Genomic DNA, 20,935 nt, shown 5'->3' with positions numbered 1-20,935 from the left:
GCGAAATGTGGTTGTAGAAAATTTTGCGGAACTATCACGGAATTTTTCCAGAGCGTTCCGTAATTTTTATCTGAATCTCCTGTGAAAAATTACGATACTGTCACTTAAATTTTCTGAGTCGATTCCATAATCGGTGAACGAATTGTGAGTTCCGTAATTTTTACTGAACATTTCTCTCCGTGTACGTCTCGCATGAAAAAATTTAATAGAAATTTAATAGAATTCGCTAGAAAATTCTATTGGAATTTTATAGGAATTCTATGGGGTTTCTATAGGATTTCTATTGAAAGTCTGTTGAAAAATTTTTTTTTTTTTGCGCTGATCCCCCAGTACGGATATTCAATAAGAAAACGTTAATAGATTTCGAATTTCTGTTTGAATTTTTCTCTTAGATTTTTTCTATTAGAATTATTGAGCACAAATTTTCTAAGTTTTTCCCGCTGGATTTTGTTTTGTTTTGCATTGCAGAATCCGAGTGGAAAAAACGTAGAAAATTAATGCCTAAGCATTCTTATAGAAAAAAGCTCAAGAGAAAAATTCAAACAGAAATTCCAAATCTGCTGACTTTTTCTTATCGAACATCCAATAAAATTAACAGAAAAAACAATAGTATATTGTGCATCAAGGGCCGAAAGTCATGTTTTCCCGCCCGAGGTGCACATGCTATTTTTTAACACGCCTGCAAAGGAAAGTTTGTATTTTGCTGTCTGATGAGCGGGAGGAAAGTACGAACTTTCCGTGCAGGTGTGTGAAAAATAGAATTTTTCACTGGAATTTCAATAAAAATCCTATAGAAACCCCATAGAATTCCTATAGAACTACAATAGAATTTTCAAGCGAATTCCCTAGATTTTCTGTTGAATTTTTTCATACGTGATAATTCACTTCAAAACTCGTCGACTAACGTAAACCTATTATTTTGTAACTATTTCTAAAACATAAAAGTGCCCAGAAACAGTCCAACTCATGGTTCCACAATTTATATTTAAAAAAAATCTCAATGACATCTTCTGGAGTTCATAAAATTTTCCACAAAAACGTCTTTTCGCCACGGGAGGTAAAATAAAGGACCCTTGCCCACGTGCAGAATTACCACCCGAGCCGAAGGTCGGGTGGTAATTCTGCACGTGGGTACGACGTCTTTATTTTCCTTCCCTTGGTGGGAAATATACTATGCCATATTCCCTCCCAACCTCTCCCTTCCCGATAAATTTTCAGAACCAATCTGCCCGCAATTGTTTTCCCCTTAACATGTTGATCCCCCAATACATCTCCGATAAGCCCCAACAAATTAAGGTAACAAGTTTAATACCTCCCCCAAACAATCCCCAAACCCGTCCCTAGTCATAAAACAGATCCAAGTAATTCTGCAGTGTCCTCGGTATCTGCAGACTTTTAATTCCATGCGGTAGCGCCCAATTATCAAACAAGCACTGTCTTATTCTACACCGGCACAAGTGTCTGAGCTCAGCCGGGCAATATCCACTCCTATCGGCCCTCACGAAATTTCTCTCCACCAAATTGGGAAATTGCTCCCACAATGTCACACTCTCTATCCCACACACTTCAGCAATGTGACTGGGTGTTCTGACCGATCCCACAGTAACTGTTCGCAGTAGTAATCTCAGGCAAACTAGCAGATTCTCGGGTATAACGCGATTGGGCTCGTCCTCAGTCTCGTACTCGTTCAATTTTGCCAATAGAATTTCCAAAGGCGTTGGAGAGAATTTATCCGATTCCGTCGAGGCGCCATAGCGCAGCATAATCAGGAGAATGTCCGGTGCTCCATGCTGTACGGCCACTCTCAAGGGCAACACTTGACCGTATGATTCCATTGGCACATCGATAAACCTCCGCTTCATCGAGTCCAACTCGCACATGTACTCCAATCGCCCCTTGATAGCGTGGTCCAGGAAGTATACGAGTCCCCGGATATTCTCATCCCTGTCCGCAAAATCACTCTTCCAACCCGACAGAAAGTGTGTCACTCGTATTCCAAATATTGCACCGACAAATATCCTCTCGAATGTCTTTTCACAGTAGTAAATGTCGTTGAGTAAACGTGATACCACACGATTATTATTGAGACTCCAGTCGTAACACAATTTAGCAGCGACGTATAAAACATTGTGGAATTTGCCCAGGAGGCAGACTGAGCCATTCTCCGACATACTGATGTTGTGGTAACGCAAGGCCGATTTAACTATTCTCTCGCACACGTCGTTGGTATCGAGACTCTCGGCTTTATCAAGAGAAACAGAAATATTGGGATTGGATCAGATGGAATTCTGGGGTTCAGCGGTGAAATTTAATTGGTTCAGTGTGATGGATTTGTTAATTGGGTGATTATCTCGGTAATTAATGGGTTTGGGGGAAAATGTCAGAGGTTTTTTGTTGGAAATTTTTTATTGACAAGAACGGCGAATAGTTTCTCCTATCGATAATTATTGAGATTTCATTTCATTTGGGTTTTCTTTCAGACAGACCCAACAGCACACGAATAATTATAGGATCAAATTAAATGAACGTGAAGTATAATAGTGAAATTAATAAAGTGAATAGTGGAGAATATTATTTATGACGGAAAGAATGATTTCGTAATTTTGGAAAAGGAAATGATTTCAATTGATGATTAGGTTTTTTTGAATTTCCAACAGTATAGTAAAATTACTGAGATGATTTGTTAATTTTTGTCTGCTATTACGAGCAGGAATTGATCTGCATTGATGATGAAATTTGTGCAAACCTCAAATATTTGGAAAATAAGTTATTTTGAATTAAATTTTGAAAGACCTTTTTTGAAGATGAGCAGATTTTTCTAAATGAAGGTTCTCCTAATTTATTTCAGCTTATTACCTTTCCTACTGACTCTACACTATTGGTAAATTGCTATTGAAATTTTAGGTAAAATATTTTAAAATGTTTTAACAATGACTACTTTACATAAAATTTCAATGATCACTTAAGGATATCCGGGCAGGGGTGATGGGCCCGGCGCGTATCTGGGAGACCCGGGTTCGATTCCCGGCTGGGTGAAGCGGAAATTTTTTCTCTCTAAATTCTAATTCTCTTAGAATTCTTTAATGCCTAAAGGAGGTTAGGCGGTGTTTGAGGTGAATTTGAGAGTGAATTTCTGTGGTTCCCGGTAGCTTAGTCGGTAAGAGTGCCCGGCGCGTATCTGGGAGACCCGGGTTCGATTCCCAGCTGGGTGAAGTGGAAATTTTTTCTCTCTAAATTCTAATTCTCTTAGAATTTTTTTTTTTTAATACTTTGGCTATTTTCAATACTTTAGCTATTTTTTCTCCTGTGAAATGTTTTTATTATTTAAACATTGCTGGTCTGAATGTGAATCTCGATATTGAATCGTGAGAAAACATTTTAAAAATCTTTAAAAAAAATTCTAAAGTTTGCTTTTGGAGGAAGATTGATGAAATGATTGAAAAATTGCAATTTTTGAAAATTACGAGCATTTTCTATAAATAATTTATAAACAATCAATTTCGGAATCGCAACAAATTTATTCATTTTCAGAATTTTACCAGAAATCCATTTCATGTCTAAAAAATAAGGTTTTCGAAAGTTTAAACAATTCGAATTATTTATTTATCAACAACGAATGTTAAAAAAATAATAATTCTCTGCAAAATATAATTTGAATGATCCTGAATATTTATGATTTTTTCCATTTTTTCTCACGCAATTTACTTGACAAATTTGAAGATCGAAAATGGTTGAATCTATAGTGTGGTTTGTACCCAATTGTAAAAGATACTTGGATATCCTTGACTTAAAAAAACCTCTTTGATTTTTAATTAAATGGCAATTCACAAAATTGAAAAATTGAATTCCACTGTTACTTGAATGTCAAAAAATTTCCAACCATGTAGTAGAAAACGCGATGACTCTAGCTAAAATTGCAATATTCCAGTGAAATTTCTACTTGAAAGAACGAAGAATTTTCGTAAATATTCCTGAATCTTTCAACTGTTTTTTCTCTGCTCGCGATACGGTACTCATTCATATTTATATTCAGCGGCGCTGTTACCTTCTGAGACGCTGTTTATCACGTCCGAAAAATACCTGACGAGCTGACAGCGTTTGTGACGAGAGGCCAAACAATCACGCTCCATTTCCTCGAATAAACGGTCGAAGTAACAATCTATTAAGACCTCCATGATTTTCTTCTTCGGTAGAATTTTGGCTGTGGTTGAGAAAATACTTTGAGCAGACTTTTAATGACAGACTGGAGTAATGGCTTGGGTTGTTCCGTAGGGAATGAAGTACGCGAAAAGTGCAGGAAAAAAGAACAACGGGTGGGCTTGGGTAATTTCATTAGGCGATAAGGTAGAAGTGCAAGGGCTTCAATCTTCAGTTTCAAGGGAGGTATATCGCAGTTACGCTGACATTCGCACGAAGCTGGAGGAGATTATTACGGCTCTTACTCTTGTTGTTTATTGCCTTATGTCAGTGCTGGGGAGTTCCGGAGATTTCCGAAATTATTGAATGGGATTTTCGTAAGTTCATTGTCGAAGATTTTTTTATTGTCTTAGCTTGATTTGGAAATGTTTTCAAATTTATTCGCTGTTATTCATGATTGATCGAATAATTGGATTTTTTCTCATTTATTTCCTTTGTGATTGAACTCTTTTGTTTATTTTGTATCTAAGATAAAATAGTGAATTTAAAATTCCGATTGTTACGGAATTAAAACTTCACCATTAATGGTTAATTGAAAAATTAAATTGTTTGTCATTTTTCACGTTGGCTTTTTTGTTAATTATATATCCAGCCAGAAAACTGGTAGTTTCATAAGTAAATCTCAAGGAATCTCAGTTTTGAGGTTATCGTGGATTTGACATATGTTGATGAATGGCTTTTAAAGTGAAAACAATTTTGTTTCAAATTGAAAATTTTTTTGACAACAAACTCTCCTACATGATTAATTAATTTATTTGATTCATTTTCTTTTATTCACTCTGGACTTTGGCACAAAGCTACAGAAAATTATTATAGCTCTTCCCAAATATCCCAAATATTCCCAAAACTTGTGAATCTTCCCAAATATTTAAAAACAAACGCTTTTTCACAACGTCACAGTATTAAAAAAAATTATTTTCTCTCGTATACCCTTTGGGGTTTTTACGATTTGTTCCCTTCCCACCTCCCAACCCCCTGTACCGCATTCGCCGAAGGACGAGGGAAAACCTCACTTGAGGGAAAAACCTGCCCAGATACAGTCGTCCCTTTAACGAGACTCCCGCTCGACAGTGAAACTGTGAGATTAGAGTGTTACAAATTTTGGTTCCCCAGCCGGGTATCGAACCCGGATCGCTCACGTGCCAATCCTATACTCTAACCACACAGCCACGGCCGTCGCTCGTCACAGTATTATTAGAAAACTGTAAAACCCCTTTTGTTGAAAATCTGTTTGCATATTCACTCAAACTTCAAGTACTTCCAGGAAACTCCATTAATTTTGTAAAAAATCATTTTAAAAAATGCGAACAGGATACATAAACCTTAATTCAAATTTTTCCATTGTCAATCAAAGATCTAATTTTAACTGAAGGTCCTCTATTGTCTCAAGACACTTGAACAGAAATTTTCACATCGCCATAAATTAATGATTTGTTCTCACAACAATCTCCAATTACCTGCAATTTGATACTCGTCAACTCCTATTTACGAGTCTTCAGACTCTTTCCACCATTTCCTCTCATAAATTTTGAACAATAGATGACTTCTGGTGATTCACCTTTTTAATTCTTCTATCTCTCATTTTCGTCTGCACTTGAATACTTCAGCAACGAGTTACGTAGGTAAACGAATAATCTGTACACGAGCAGTAGACCCAAACATTTCAAAATTAGGGGACTTCGATCCCCGCTCACTTTGCGCACTCCCCCCCAATCTCTTCGGGCATGCTTACTGTCGGTGTCAAAAGTAGAGACCACTCGAAATAAACGTCTATAACTCAGTGAAAAAAAATCGTAAAAATATGAGACCAAATACACTGTGTAATATAAGTATTTCGCTTGCCCAATACGGAGTTTCAAGTTTTTAATTTGATTAGTTTATTTATAATCGCTGTGAGAAGCCGAAAAACCCCCCGATTTTCAGGGTCCGTAAAAGTCGGCAAACTTTGAACCGCTAGCAAACGTACGAAAATTTTTTTTTTTAAATCGTCAATTTTTTCAGTGATTTGTATAACCCCTGAGAAGCCAACCAGGGAAGAAAAAGATCGAAATTGCGATAATTATTCATTTTATTTATAGAAATGTCGACTGCGGCTATTTCGTTGTAGAATTGCCGAGCCGACCTGAAAAAAAAACAATGCATTTGGAGTTCAATGTAAAACACTTTCGGTCAATAGTTTATCAATAAACAATCTCCGTTGATTTTTAAAAAAATCAAGAAAATTTGTCAAAAAAAGTGCTGTTAAAACGATCATAACTCGTTATGGGGTTTATGGGCCCGCTCACCGCCAGTCCCTCAAAATTAAAAACACATGTGCACCCGGCTACCTTTTTCAGGGGCGTCGATACCAGTTTCAGCCGTTTGGGCCCTTTGGGGCGCCAATATACTGTACATTGCTGCTTTCCCATTAAAACAAAAATACAAACACGAATATTTTTTTTTTAATCATTATCTAATCTTAGCATATATATATATATATATATATATATATATATATATATATATATATATATATATATATATATATGTTTCCGAGCATACCCATAATTATTTTACTTTAGGGAATATTACGTAATTCTATTGTAATATTAATATTCTAATAATGATTCTAATTCACTCAGGTTCAACGGTGGAGACATGGCAGTGGTCATGATCGCAAAAATGAAGTAATGATTATATGCGGTTCTAAAAATGTTTTAGAAGGAGTTCTGCGATACTGTTGATTTAAAAATTCACTTGAATAATGAATTTGAAAATATTAAGTCATCATTTTCTTCCTGCAAAACAACATAGAGGAAAATTTGCCAAATATTGGTATAGTTTTGTATCTTCAAAAATTTAATTTTGTCGAGGCTGCTCATATGGTTTTCTTATGTGTAATGAACCTTTCTTGAATTCTTAAATTCTTAATATGTGCTCATTTTGCCGGATGCTTCAGTTGTCCAGGGTTTAAAATAATGAGGCTTATCGATTCATTAACAGTTGAATTTCTTTTTATTGTCGATATTTAAATTTTGAATATTATTCGGTACATGGGTCTTTCATTTTATTCTCGATTTTAACTTCGCTTTTTGCAATTTTACTCTTTTTACTCCCGGTATCCAAACAGAATTTTCATTTCTTTCAGCTCGACAATCTCTGCTTGGAATTAACGAGAGCTTCGGTAATCATATAAAATCTTGACTCTAATTATTTTATTTATTCATTCTAATTAATTAAATAGAGAAAGGAAAATCCCTCAGAACTGGTCTTATCAAGTTAGACTCTATTGTCATCCTTGAGATTTTTCCAATCCAACACAAACTTTATTATCAAAATAATGAAAATGACATTTCGAAACAATAAAATCATATAAAATCCACTGGATACAATCAAGATACAACAAATTATCAAAATTGCTCTCTCTTTTACATTTCTCATTATTCTCCAAGCAGCGGTCGTCGACTGATTGTCTATTTATTCGACCGTTAATTAGTTGCTCGCAGATTTTCTCACTAAATTCTCAAATTTACCGGGAATCTCCTCGGAGCAGAATACGAGTTAACAATAATATTGGTCAATTTGGGGGCAATTGTCAGTTGCCAAATTTGTTCCACCCCAAGAATGATTCTCGTAGGTTCCCACCCTTTTCCCCAGAGTTTACTACAGTCAGCAGGCTGCTTGCAATTAATTAAGTGTCTCCGATTGAGCACTTCAAATGAGTCGACTATAGCTTCAAGGCTACCTTCAAAAATTGGTAAGCATCTCCGATTGAGTGCTTCAAGTGAGTCGACTATAGCTTTCAGGCTACTCAAAATTGGTAAGCATCTTCGATTGAGTGCTTCAAGTGAGTCGACTATAGCTTCTAGGCTACTTACGAAAAGGGTTGCGTCCAAAAATGTTTCGCCACGATCCACCGCCGTGGATTGAAGTGGGCAGGTTATACTGCACACTGATCTGACAAATTTTCGCCACCGGCCGTAACTTATCAACTTTCCATAACTAAATCACAAGAAGAAAGCCCTGCGCTACTCGATCGCCTAGCGTCGTTTGTCGCAACTAAATTTAAATCTCCGTTGCCCCGTATTCTACTCCGTTTCGCTTTTAATTCCAAAAATCTTAGAAAATAATTCCTCACCGGTTTTGTGCATAAAATAAATAAATTTTTGTAAAGTAAAATATAAACTGTGAGGGTTCCTCACACTCTCTCCTTTCTTCACGAAAAAAAAAAGGAATGTGATCTACGTTCTCTTTTTTTTTTTTTTTTTCATATTAATTCCTCAGTTACCTATTAATTATTAAACTCTTGAGGTAGATTTATAAATCTTTTCTTATTTGTTTATTTATCTGGTATTATTATATTTTTGATTCTTTTTCAGTCTTAGGGTTTGCCTTGTACTGATTTCCCTCTTCTTAGACTATTTCTAACTATCACGTTTTATCACAGTGTTCGTGAATAATCAAAATCATATAAAACAAGTGTTTGTTCAAAATCTAGTCCCTCATTGACTTGTCCTTAAGTACGTAATAAAAATATTCAAAATGTTAACACAAAAGGTTACTGATGATTTTACAGTATTATCTCTAATAAACAATCCCTGTTATCTCAGTCAATGACTAATCCTAGTTTTTCTAGTCATTTATCTCTTTCGAGACTTTTGCTCATTAATCTAGTCATTTATCTCTTTCGAGTCTTTTTGCTCATTAATCTAGTCATTTATCTCTTTCGAGTCTTTTTAGTTCTTATTATTTTTATCATAAGGGATGAATTTATAACGAGTTCTAGAATTTGTTACAATCTTAATTTCTTTTCCCAGAGGGGTTTCCCTGATTGTTTTTACTTGAGCATGGATACGAGGCTTGTAAGCTCGTCTCCAGGGTGTGTAAACTGGGACATATCTGCCTGAATACACGGGTTGTGGGTTTTTCAGGTACCCAAATTGGCGTTCCACGTTATATTCTCTTGTACTTAATCCTAGTCTCGGATCAATCTGGTATTTCAATGGTCCCTTGGGAAGTGTACGAGGATCTTCAACATCGATTGTGATTAATCTCCAATCGTTCTTGGGTTCAGGCTCGTTGATACGTGCATCAGAGGGAGGTGAAGCTGGATTCGGTAATGTAGGAGAAGTGAGCGCAGGAGAACCATCGAAAAGATTTCTATTGTCCAGACACACTGGTGCCCCCCTACTCTCAGCTACTTCAGTGACTTCGTCAATCTCCCTCAATAACGTATGCGTTCGCGAGTCGATAGGGATTCCGGTACCACGGACATCTCCCTTCCTGAGGAGGACCTCCGGATACAAAATTTCGATGTCGGGACTTTGACTGGGACTGCTATACAACCCGTCTTCTTCCGGCGAGAGGGGTTGACTATTCTCCCACATCTCTTCGAATTCCTCCTGCCCGTATGACATTTCGACTAAACTCTCTGGATTTACTAATTATTTAACAGAGAAAAGAAAATTACAAGTAACCGAGCTTCTACACATGAAAGGGTTTAAGATCCTTTATGTGTACTAGATATCCTTTTCCCTCTTTGTCTACGATCTCGTATTCTGCCGGAGAAATGCTACTCTTTACCGTGAAGCCGGTAGTATACTTAGGCGCTAACTTAACAACGAATTGATCTGAGGCAGAGGACAATGGTTATTCTTTACGACATACCTTTTCATCGATCTGAGGACTCCAATCCCTGTGTCTTGCATTATAATACCTACTCTGATCTGTAAAAGCTTTAACGAGATTGACCTTCACTATCTCCCTAGCTTCATTCAACCTTTTCAGTCTATCAGACTGTTCCGTTTGGATACTGGGTTTCGCGATCTCACAAGTTCTTTTCAACGATCTTGGCTGGTCGAGTTCTCGACCAAAGTTCAAGTACGCCGGTGTACTCTGAGTGCTCTCGTGTTTCGCTGTGTTTATCGCGAACGTCAGCTCGGGTAGGAACTGGTCCCACGTCCGATGATCCTCTTCAACAAATTGCGCGATCATGGTCTTGATAACCCTGTTCATTCTTTCGACCGGATTACACTGAGGTGAGTAAGGAGGAGTTCGCTGATGTTCGATTCCATACTCTTCTAGTAGAGTTGTAAATGAATTACTAGTGAACTGTCGACCATTGTCAGATATCACTATCCTAGGACATCCGAATCTCAGTACGATCTGTTCCTTAAACATCTTGACCAGCAAATCTGCGTTGGCTCTTTTCAAGGGTCTTACTTCCACCCACTTGGTGAATAGATCCTGTGCAACGACAATGTACGAGTTCCCCTGCTTGGATCGAGTCATCGGGCCGACAAGGTCAATTGACACCATCTCCCATGGTTGAGTGACGTGTCGAGTACCCATTTTACCCGCCGGTTGTTGTTGGGGTATCTTGTAACTCTGGCAGTTGCGACATCGACGAACGTACTTTTTTGCGTCGCCGTGCAACCCTGGCCAGTAGTAACGCTGGGTAATACGAGCAATTGTCTTCCCCATGCCAAGATGACCAGCAGTCGGTTCATCATGGTTTTCTTTCAATACCTGGAGACGTTTGGGTGTGGGCACACAAAGTTTCCAAGCTTCCCCTTGTCTGCTCATGTAGTCATGACGATGATAAATGTGGCGATACATGACGCCATCCTGGATCATAAAATCGGGGTGTCGTTCTGGGTTCTTCATGACCTTAGCCATAGTTTCCTTGTACCATTGGCAATGATCTTCCTGTTCGATGGCTATCACGTAGCCTTCGTTCTCTTCATCATCATCAGAGGAATTTCCGATATCAATGGGATCTCGAGATAGCGCATCTGCTACCGTGTTGTATATCCCTTTTCTGTACTCGATTTCGAAGTCGAATTGTTGCAGGAACAAATTCCATCGGGCGATGCGTCCTGACGGGTTCTCCATCGTCTTGATCCATTTCAGGGACTGATGATCGGTAATGATCCGGAAAGTGTAACCTTCTAAGTACATTCGCATTTTCTTAATTCCCCACACCACAGCAAGGCACTCCTTCTCTGTGGTAGAGTAGTTCTTTTCAGGTTTGCTCAAGGTTCTACTCGCATAAGCAACTACGTGCTCTTCTCCATCGACCTTCTGTGTCAAGACGACACCTAGACCTTCATTGCTCGCGTCAGTTTGGAGAACGAATTGATGATCGAAATTAGGCGCCGCCAGTACTGGTGTTTATACTAAACAATTTCTCAGCTTCAGGAATGCTTCCTGTTGGTCTTTACCCCACACCCATTTCTGTGACTTCTTCAGAAGTAGAGTGAGTGGCTTCATCGTCGAAGAACAGTTAGGAATAAATCTTCTATACCAGGATATCATTCCAATGAACCTTCTCAGATCTTTCACGGTCTTTGGTTTTGGTATCTGGACAATGGCCTCGACCTTTTCAGGATCAGGTCTAATACCATCTCTTCCAACAATGTGTCCCAGATATCGAGTTTCCGTTTGCAAGAACTTACTCTTTTCGATGTTGATCTTTAACTTAGCATCACGTAACCATCCGAAGACTGTCTTCAGGTTAGCGATGCTTTCTTCCAGGGTAGATCCTACGACATAAATGTCATCCAGGTAAGCTCCAACTTTATCTCCTAGTTCAGGCGTAATCACGCGATCCAGCAACCTCTGGAATGTAGCAGGTGCGGACGTGAATCCGAATGGCATGACCTTGAACTGTTTCAAGCCTCTCCCCGGTACAGTAAAGGCAGTCAGGGGTTTACTGGCTTCCTCCATTGGAACTTACCAGTAACCGCTCTTGAGGTCAATTACCGAGATGTATCTTGCATTGTGGAACTTATCCAACATGGAGTTGATGTGAGGAAGAGGATAAGCATCCTTCACGGTGACTTCGTTTACCTTGCGGTAGTCTACGCAGAACCTGTTCTCTTTATTTTTCTTCTTGATCAGTACCACCGGTGAATTCCATGGACTATCGGAGTCTTCAATAATACCCTCAGCTTCCATTCGATCAACTTCTTCTTGCATGATTTTCAATGTAGCAGGGTTTCTAGGGGAGTATCTAAACTTGATGGGTTCAGTATTTTCCTTCAGACGTATTTTATGTTCGATCAGATGAGTGGGACCCTTGATGTCTTTGAACTTCTCCAGTTCCTTTTGTATTTCTTCCATAGCTTTCTCATAGCCAGGTTCGGTTGAAGTTGCTGATTCTTTGGTCTCAGCAGCCTCTTCATCAAGGTTTTCACACTCTGCATCTGATTCCTCGTCAAGTTTATTCAGATCTCCTTCACTTTCCTCCGGTAATTCCTCAAATTCTCTCGGCTCTTCAAGTTCAAGTGAATCTTCTTCTGAGTCTTCCGACTCTTCATTAGCTTCTGCTTCGTGTGCTTCCTCTTCAGATACCTCTTCGGCAAGCATCTCCATTTCGAAGTGATCCATATATCCCATTTCCATAGGGTCTTCGTCCTCGGACCAAGTATCTTGCGGTTCAAATCGCATCGCGAATCCAATTTTCCTCACAATGTCGATTCCGATAATTAGTGGAGCACTAAGTCTCTCCATCACAAAAAATGTGCATGTAGCAGTTTTCGATTGGAATTTAACAGGGATTTCGAGTTTACCCCCGATAGGGGTCTGTCGACCATCGGCAACTCTTACCGTGTGATTAGTTTCTAACACTCTCAACTTTGGGTTCTTTCCCAGAAGCTGCTCACACGTTTCTCGGGATACGTATGATCTCATGGCTCCAGAATCCATTAATCCCATGTAATTCGTTCCATCGATTACAATGTCCACGTAAATTCTATTGTCTATCAACAACAATTGTTGATTAGAGCATCCAGCGAGAGCTGCAGTTGGAACACTTGAATTTAGTTGATTCTGTTGATTAACAGGTGTCGATATCAGAGGTGCAACATTCATTGCCTGTGGTGTGCCCATTGAGGATGGTTGGACATTATGAGTGTTCACTGGTTCGGTTCCAATTTTTGGTTGGCGTTCCCTTGATTGTCTCAGTTTTTCCTCTAGCCATGCTGGTTTGGGGCATTTACAATCCTTGGTTAGTACATCTCTCGTGCCGCATGCAGAGCAGAATTTAACCCTTTGTTTCTTGCAATTTGAAGTCTGATGTCCTCGTTGTCCACACTTCCAGCAGCAAGTTCGTCTATCGTATTTCTCGCTGACTAACGCTGCGATTTCATTAGTAGTGCTTGACTTTTTCTTCATTTCTTCATTCTTCTGTTTCCTTTTATCTTTCCTTCTCAAAATCTCGACTGAGGGGTGATCATTTCGATCGAGTTCTAATACCTCAGTCTCGAAATCATTTCCCAAAGCAATCAGATCATTTATTGTTCGACAATCAATCCTTCGGATGTGCGACTTGTACTCTGGTGTCAGGTTAAAGTACAACCTGTCGAGCTTTTCTCTTTCTGAATATTGTCCATGGCGTCTCATCAAGGTTAAAGCTTCCGTAACGTAGACTCGGATCCTTTCATCTTTCTTCTGTACTCGATCATTCATTTCTCTTTCCAGTCGCAATAAATGATTACGGGGAAGAAAATGAGTTTTCAGGTCTCTGGTGAAGTCTTCCCACGAATTCCAACATCGTCTGTTGTTTCTGTACCAGAAGATAGCTTCATCCTCCAGCATCACGGGAACATTCTCAAGTAGCGTTCGATAAGAGATACGAACACTCTCTCTCAACTCTTCGGCTCTTTCCAGGAAGTTGAGAACGTTCTTTTGTCCATCGAACGTGACTCTCCACTTCCTAATGAGTTCGGCTGGATTCCTGGGTTCCATGTGTTGATAATAATCATGGGGATACGGATCATGGTATCGACTATCATGTCCTCTCCAGTCATCTTCATACGAGTGTCTTCTCGGTGGATCATAGCTACCCCTGTCTCTATTACGTCCTTCGGAGTTATCACGAAGCCTTCTTTTTTCTTCCTTCAATCTCTTCAAATTCTCTTCCAGTTTCTTCTCCAATTCTATCAATTCTTCAACTCGTCTATGTTCTTCATCATGGTCTCTAGAGTAACGCCTATCCACTGGACTTGTGGTTCTACGAGAACATGAATCGTTAGGTCTATCATGATATCTCTTATCCTGATAATAGGTATCTTGAATCCTCGATTTATCAGCTTGGTAGTAGTCTCTCTCTGGATAATCATTTTTCCTTTTAGCTCGAGGGGAGTGTCGATCATCTTTATTCGGGGTGCCGGGTCTTGAAGGACTTTCATTTCTTGGAGTTTGAGTTCCAGGTGTGGTTTGTCCACTCCTCAACTTCTCTTTACGATATCTCTCAATCAATTCTTTAAACAATTTTTCATCTGGATCAATCTTCTCATCAGAGATGATCTTGATTTTCTTTCTTAATGGTGTAAGAGGAGGAGGCATTTGTTTCTTAGCCAATTCCTCAGCCTGCTTCCTTTTCACCAGATTTCCTTCTTGTTTCCTGTTTTGATTTTTCCTTTTCCTCGTAGAAGTCAGTCCTTCGTCCATCACTAGTTCCCGCTTCCTTCAGATCCTTCAGAGAAATTCTACCTCTGCTACTGTCCCTTGAACTCTCTTGGCTCGATTTTCTACTGCTCTTTGCACTAGATTCCTTGCTGTTTTCTCCGCTGAGGTTTGGGGTTGATCCTTCTGCACCTACAGTTTCTCTTAATCTGGCTTTGAGATCTGCCACTGTACCTTCTGTACTTAATCCTCGTTGTTCTAATTCGCTGACCAGTTGTGCTCTGTTAAGTCCATAGATCCACGATACTTTAATTTTGGGACCCATTTTTACCGCTTATTAAATTGTTTCAATTATTTCGACCGAGATTCTTTTTTCTTAAAATTACGTATTTTAATTATTCATAAATTTTAATCGGTGAGTCTACTAAACTATTTTCAAAAATATATATATTTTTTTTTCATTTCGAGTCCCTGTGTTCGAGCGCCAAACTGTAATGAACCTTTCTTGAATTCTTAAATTCTTAATATGTGCTCATTTTGCCGGATGCTTCAGTTGTCCAGGGTTTAAAATAATGAGGCTTATCGATTCATTAACAGTTGAATTTCTTTTTATTGTCGATATTTAAATTTTGAATATTATTCGGTACATGGGTCTTTCATTTTATTCTCGATTTTAACTTCGCTTTTTGCAATTTTACTCTTTTTACTCCCGGTATCCAAACAGAATTTTCATTTCTTTCAGCTCGACAATCTCTGCTTGGAATTAACGAGAGCTTCGGTAATCATATAAAATCTTGACTCTAATTATTTTATTTATTCAATCTAATTAATTAAATAGAGAAAGGAAAATCCCTCAGAACTGGTCTTATCAAGTTAGACTCTATTGTCATCCTTGAGATTTTTCCAATCCAACACAAACTTTATTATCAAAATAATGAAAATGACATTTCGAAACAATAAAATCATATAAAATCCACTGGATACAATCAAGATACAACAAATTATCAAAATTGCTCTCTCTTTTACATTTCTCATTATTCTCCAAGCAGCGGTCGTCGACTGATTGTCTATTTATTCGACCGTTAATTAGTTGCTTGCAGATTTTCTCACTAAATTCTCAAATTTACCGGGAATCTCCTCGGAGCAGAATACGAGTTAACAATAATATTGGTCAATTTGCGGGCAATTGTCAGTTGCCAAATTTGTTCCACCCCAAGAATGATTCTCGTAGGTTCCCACCCTTTTCCCCAGAGTTTACTACAGTCAGCAGGCTGCTTGCAATTAATTAAGTGTCTCCGATTGAGCACTTCAAATGAGTCGACTATAGCTTCAAGGCTACCTTCAAAAATTGGTAAGCATCTCCGATTGAGTGCTTCAAGTGAGTCGACTATAGCTTTCAGGCTACTCAAAATTGGTAAGCATCTCCGATTGAGTGCTTCAAGTGAGTTGACTATAGCTTCTAGGCTACTTACGAAAAGGGTTGCGTCCAAAAATGTTTCGCCACGATCCACCGCTGTGGATTGAAGTGGGCAGGTTATACTGCACACTGATCTGACAAATTTTCGCCACCGGCCGTAACTTATCAACTTTCCATAACTAAATCACAAGAAGAAAGCCCTGCGCCACTCGATCGCCTAGCGTCGTTTGTCGCAACTAAATTTAAACCTCCGTTGCCCCGTATTCTACTCCGTTTCGCTTTTAATTCCAAAAATCTTAGAAAATATTTCCTCACCGGTTTTGTGCATAAAATAAATGAATCTTTGTAAAGTAAAATATAAACTGTGAGGGTTCCTCACATATGATTCAAAAGACCAAATCCTTTTTTTTCATTTTTTCTCCAGTTTTGTTACTCATTACGTCAATTCTTCTGTTTCTTGATTTTTTGACGAAATTTTTGGTTTCAGTAGAGGTAAATTTTTTCCACATTTTCTGACATGTGCTTCCGATAGAAATTTTCAGTTCTTCCAATTGAGTATGGTTTCAATTAGCTCACACCATCGGAAATGCTTTAAAAATGCCAAAAAGAACCAAATTGCACTTTGTACCGTCTTCCCCAACCATGATTGCAGATTTTCTTTTCTCCTTACCCAAAGTGACCTTTTTTACAAAACATACTGAGAAATTAAAGTGGCACTCCGATCCTTTCTGTCCAAAATTGATTTTAGAAAATATATTTTAACTATTTCAATTTTTGAAATCTTCCATTAAAAAATTGATAACTACTGATACTAAAAATTTCGTCAAATACTCACGGAATAGAAAAATTGATGTAGTCAGCATATCAAAACTGGAAAAAATTGAAAAAAAAATCCCTGCGGATCTTCCTAATAATAAGAAAAACCATGTGAAAAGCCTCAACGAAATTAAAATTTTTAAGGTACAAAACCATACCAATATTTGGCGAATTCGCCCATAGATTGAATTCATTAGCGTATTCTTATTATTATTATTAACCACTATCACTCATTAATACGATCATTCAAGTATCAATGAGTTCTGCAAAATGAACTTCAAATTCATTACGACAGCAAATTTTTGAATAAGAATTGAATGATATTCCAGTATTCGTTCCAAAATTTTGGGACCGAATATAGGAAATAATTTATTTTTGGGGTCATGACCACAGCCACGTCCCCGTCGTTGACCCTGGGTAATGCTAAGAACAGTGGATGTGTTTATATTTAAAAATAACAAATAATAATTAATTGCAGCCACATGTTTCAAATGATTAATATTGATGAAACCCATTAGTACGTATAATTAATGATACAATTATTAAGAAGAAAAATATTCGTGTTCGTATTTTTGTTTTAATGGGAAAGTAGCAATGTACAGTATATTGGCGCCCCAAAGGGCCCAAACGGCTGAAACTGGTATCGACGCCCCTGAAAAAGGTAGCCGGGCGCACATGCGTTTTTAATTTTGCGGGACTGGCGGTGAGCGGGCCCATAAACCCCATAACGAGTTATGATCGTTTTAACAGCACTTTTTTTGACAAATTTTCTTGATTTTTTTAAAAATCAACGGAGATTGTTTATTGAAAAACTATTGACCGAATGTGTTTTACATTGAACTCAAAATGCATTGTTTTTTTTCAGGTCGGCTCGGCAATTCTATAACGAATTAGCCGCAGTCGACATTTCTATGAATAAAATGAATAATTATCGCAATTTCGATCTTTTTCTTCCCTGGTTGGCTTCTCAGGGGTTATACGAATCTCTGAAAAAATTGACGATTTAAAAAAAAAAAATTTCGTACGTTTGCTAGCGGTTCAAAGTTTGCCGACTTTTACGGACCCTGAAAATCGGGGGGTTTTTCGGCTTCTCACAGCGATTATACATAAACTAAACAAATTAAAAACTTGAAACTCCGTATTGGGCAAGCGAAATACTTATATTACATAGTGTATTTAGTCTCATATTCTTACGATTTTTTTTCACTGAGTTATAGACGTTTATTTCGAGTGGTCTCTACTTTTGACACCGACAGTAGTATGTTTGGTGGATTATATCGAAGATGACTCTCAGTTGAGCCCCAAATGATCCTTATATGACAACAATTTGACCCTTGTGACTTTTATTTTGACCCTCGTGACCTTATTTTGATTCTAATGACTCTTATTTTCACCCTTGTGACTCTTATTTCGACCCTCGTGACCCTTATTTTGACCCTTGCGACCATTATTTAGGCCCTTATGACCCTTATTTTGACCCTTGTGACCATTATTTTGACCCTGGTGAACCCTGAAAATTTTTGCGTTGTCTTAATTTACAAAATTATTATATAGAGAGAAACGCATTTTCCCAATGTCACAGTATTATTGGAAAATTATGAGTTCGCTATCGGTGAACATCGGCTTAAGTATATTCACTCAAAATTCAAGTACTTCCAGAACACTCGATGTGATTTTTAAAAACTTATCTTAAAAATGCGAAAAAAATACATAAACCTCAATCTAAATTTTCCCACTGTCAATCAGAGATCTAATTTTAACTGAAGATCCGTAGAACTCCCTCTATTGTCTCAGGACACTTGAAACAAAATTTCAAAATCGCCATAAATCAATTATTTGTCTTCATAAAAATCTCCAATTACCTGCAATTTGTTATCCATCAACTCCTGTTTACGACTCTTGAGACTCTTTACCCCATTTCCTCTCATAAATTTTCAACGATACATCACCTCTGATGATTCATCACCTTATTAACTTCCTTATCTCTCATTTTCGTCTGCGCTTGAAAACTCCAGCAACGAGAAACATAGGCAGACCGTGAATCTGCATAGATATGAATCATCATTAAAGACCGTATTAATTTTTCAGATACCTCTGCATGCCCGAGAATCAGGATCCGCAGTTCCTCTTGGAGTACCGAGGGCCCGTTACTATGAAGGGAAAGAGCGAGCCGATGCACGTCTGGTTCCTATCACGAGAGAGGGAATTACCGTCGTAAAAATAATAAGAATTAAGTGTTTAAATAAATGACAGCATTCTCATACGACTCACGATCCTATTACGCTCTCTCTTTCTTTCTGTATTCTCCTGCGACCCGTTAACTTGTGCGATTAAAACTTTCACAATAGCAATAAGCGATGATGAGATCTGCTTAATGATAAGAGAAAAGATATAAATATCATCACTAACTCTGTAATGGAACACAATAAAAGTACCATCTGACGTACAAACGATGCAGCTTTGCGCACATATTTTTTATTTGTTGCCGTGGTAAATCAAAACAGACTCGTAACATTTTGCTATTCAGCATTTTAGTGATTTCCATGGTGAGAAATCACTAAAATCGCATATTCATGGAAAATCGATACATCACTATTGGAAAAAATTGAAATTTCATGAACAATCTGGTGGTAATTCTCATAAGAAGTGGCATTGAATTCGATTTATTATTATTTTTATTTTTATTTTCATTTTTGTTTTTATTTCACAAAGACAAAGCGTACTAGTGATGCCGCAAGAGCGTAAGAGAAACAATACAAGAGAACTACTGCAAGAAGCAGATAAGAGACAGATTTTTCTCTTGGTAAGAAGGCCAAGGGAAGGCAGGAGGGACGTTCACAAGAGGCAAGAGAAAAAAAGAGATATGGAGCAAGAAAAAAATAATTAATCAAAAAATTCATCAAAAACTCTCAAGTCATCAATAATATAAGACCATTATCTTAAATAACACTATATCTATCTTTGGATATTGTGAAGAATTATGTATTCCTCCATTAGATTAATCTTTCTTCTCGAATGGCGCATCTTCTATGATCGGACCTAGTGGAGTTGAGAACCATGAATTCATACATAGCAAGTACTCAACATTTTTGTTACTCGATCGACTCCGGTGTTTTCTGATGATGAGACCAGCTTTTGAAAACAACCGTTCTGAAGGAACACTGGATGCATAAATTGTCAACTAATCACTAGCCATACGAGTTAAACGAGGAAAACTCAATTTATTAATCTCACGAAATTTAAAAATAGAATTGTCGAGGTGCACAAGAGAACGCAAGACAAGACAAGAATTTTTTTTCTCTTGCTCATATCTAACAGGACAAGAGACGAATTTCCTCTTGCCAATGGGAAGAAAACAAAACGAGAGAAAACTCAAAAATTACAAGATAAGAATTATGTAATTCTTGTCTTGTTTTGTCTTGCGGCATCACTAAAGCGTACGAAAAGTCGATAAATGAAAATATTAGTACATAAAGTTTAAGGACACATACAAAAAAATTCAATAGAAAACCTATCGAATTCTTCAGGTAATTCTATTGAATTTCTATTAAATTTCCTATTAGTGTTTGGCTGATTCTATTGACATGTTCAATAGAAAACATTCCATAGAAAAAGTCAATAAAATTCGATTTTTCTATATAGCTTACTCTTTTCATGTATTTTCTATAGAATTTGCTCGATTCGAATTTTCTCAGTTTTTTTCATTGTATTTTTTTTCTTCTTATCAAGAAAATCAAACGGAAAAACTTGGAAAATTTGAGCCGAGGAAATTCTATAGAAAATATCTCAATAGAATAAGTTATATAGAAAAATTGAATTCTATTGACTTTTTCTGCTGAATATTTTCTATTGAACATTTCAATAGAATTAGCCAAAAACTAATAGAACAGTTCAATAGAAGTTCAATAGAATTTTCCAACGAATTCGATAGGTTTTCCTATTAAATTTTTTCGTCCGTGGGAACAGTCATGGCGGAAAGTATCACTGAAAGTAAATTGTAACAGGAAGTCTTTGAATTTGACGTCAATATCAGAAACCATAGGGTTTCATACTGTCAATGGGATTGTGAGGTTGAGTCAAGTCCATTTGACTTAACCGCATAATCCAACACCAAAG

The 20,935-nt window shown here is 37.6% G+C and overlaps 2 protein-coding genes across 3 annotated transcripts in view; one reads left to right on the top strand and one right to left on the bottom strand.

Annotated features, from left to right (window-relative positions):
* The window catches only part of LOC107044983 (guanylate cyclase soluble subunit beta-1), an 85,214-nt gene extending 64,832 nt beyond the window's left edge, over positions 1-20,382 (top strand). For both annotated transcript variants that reach the window (XM_015267066.1, XM_015267067.1), the window contains one exon: positions 18,908-20,382. In XM_015267066.1, the coding sequence (XP_015122552.1) occupies positions 18,908-19,037 (130 nt within the window). In that variant the 3' untranslated portion in view covers positions 19,038-20,382. The remainder of the gene's footprint in view (positions 1-18,907) is intronic.
* On the bottom strand, positions 1,147-4,257 carry LOC107044985 (ankyrin repeat and SOCS box protein 17). Its single transcript, XM_015267069.1, has 2 exons — positions 4,046-4,257; positions 1,147-2,242 (listed from the first exon to the last, which is right to left on the bottom strand). The coding sequence occupies exons 1-2, from the start codon at positions 4,173-4,175 to the stop codon at positions 1,341-1,343; spliced, it is 1,032 nt and encodes a 343-aa protein (XP_015122555.1). The 5' UTR covers positions 4,176-4,257; the 3' UTR covers positions 1,147-1,340.
* Positions 20,383-20,935: the final 553 nt, after the last annotated feature.

This window comes from Diachasma alloeum, unplaced genomic scaffold (assembly GCF_001412515.2).
Source record: "Diachasma alloeum isolate Michigan unplaced genomic scaffold, Dall2.0 Dall_scaffold_00857, whole genome shotgun sequence".
NCBI lineage: Eukaryota > Metazoa > Arthropoda > Insecta > Hymenoptera > Braconidae > Diachasma > Diachasma alloeum.
This window is presented reverse-complemented; position numbering and strand designations above follow the sequence as displayed.

Excerpts from the sequence above, each read along its gene's own strand:
- LOC107044985 (XM_015267069.1), bottom strand. The coding sequence starts at position 4,175 with ATGGAGGTCTTAATAGATTGTTACTTCGACCGTTTATTCGAGGAAATG. Across the intron at positions 2,243-4,045 it reads GATAAACAGCGTCTCAGAAG|CCGAGAGTCTCGATACCAAC; the intron begins GTAACAGCGCCG and ends CTCTTGATAAAG.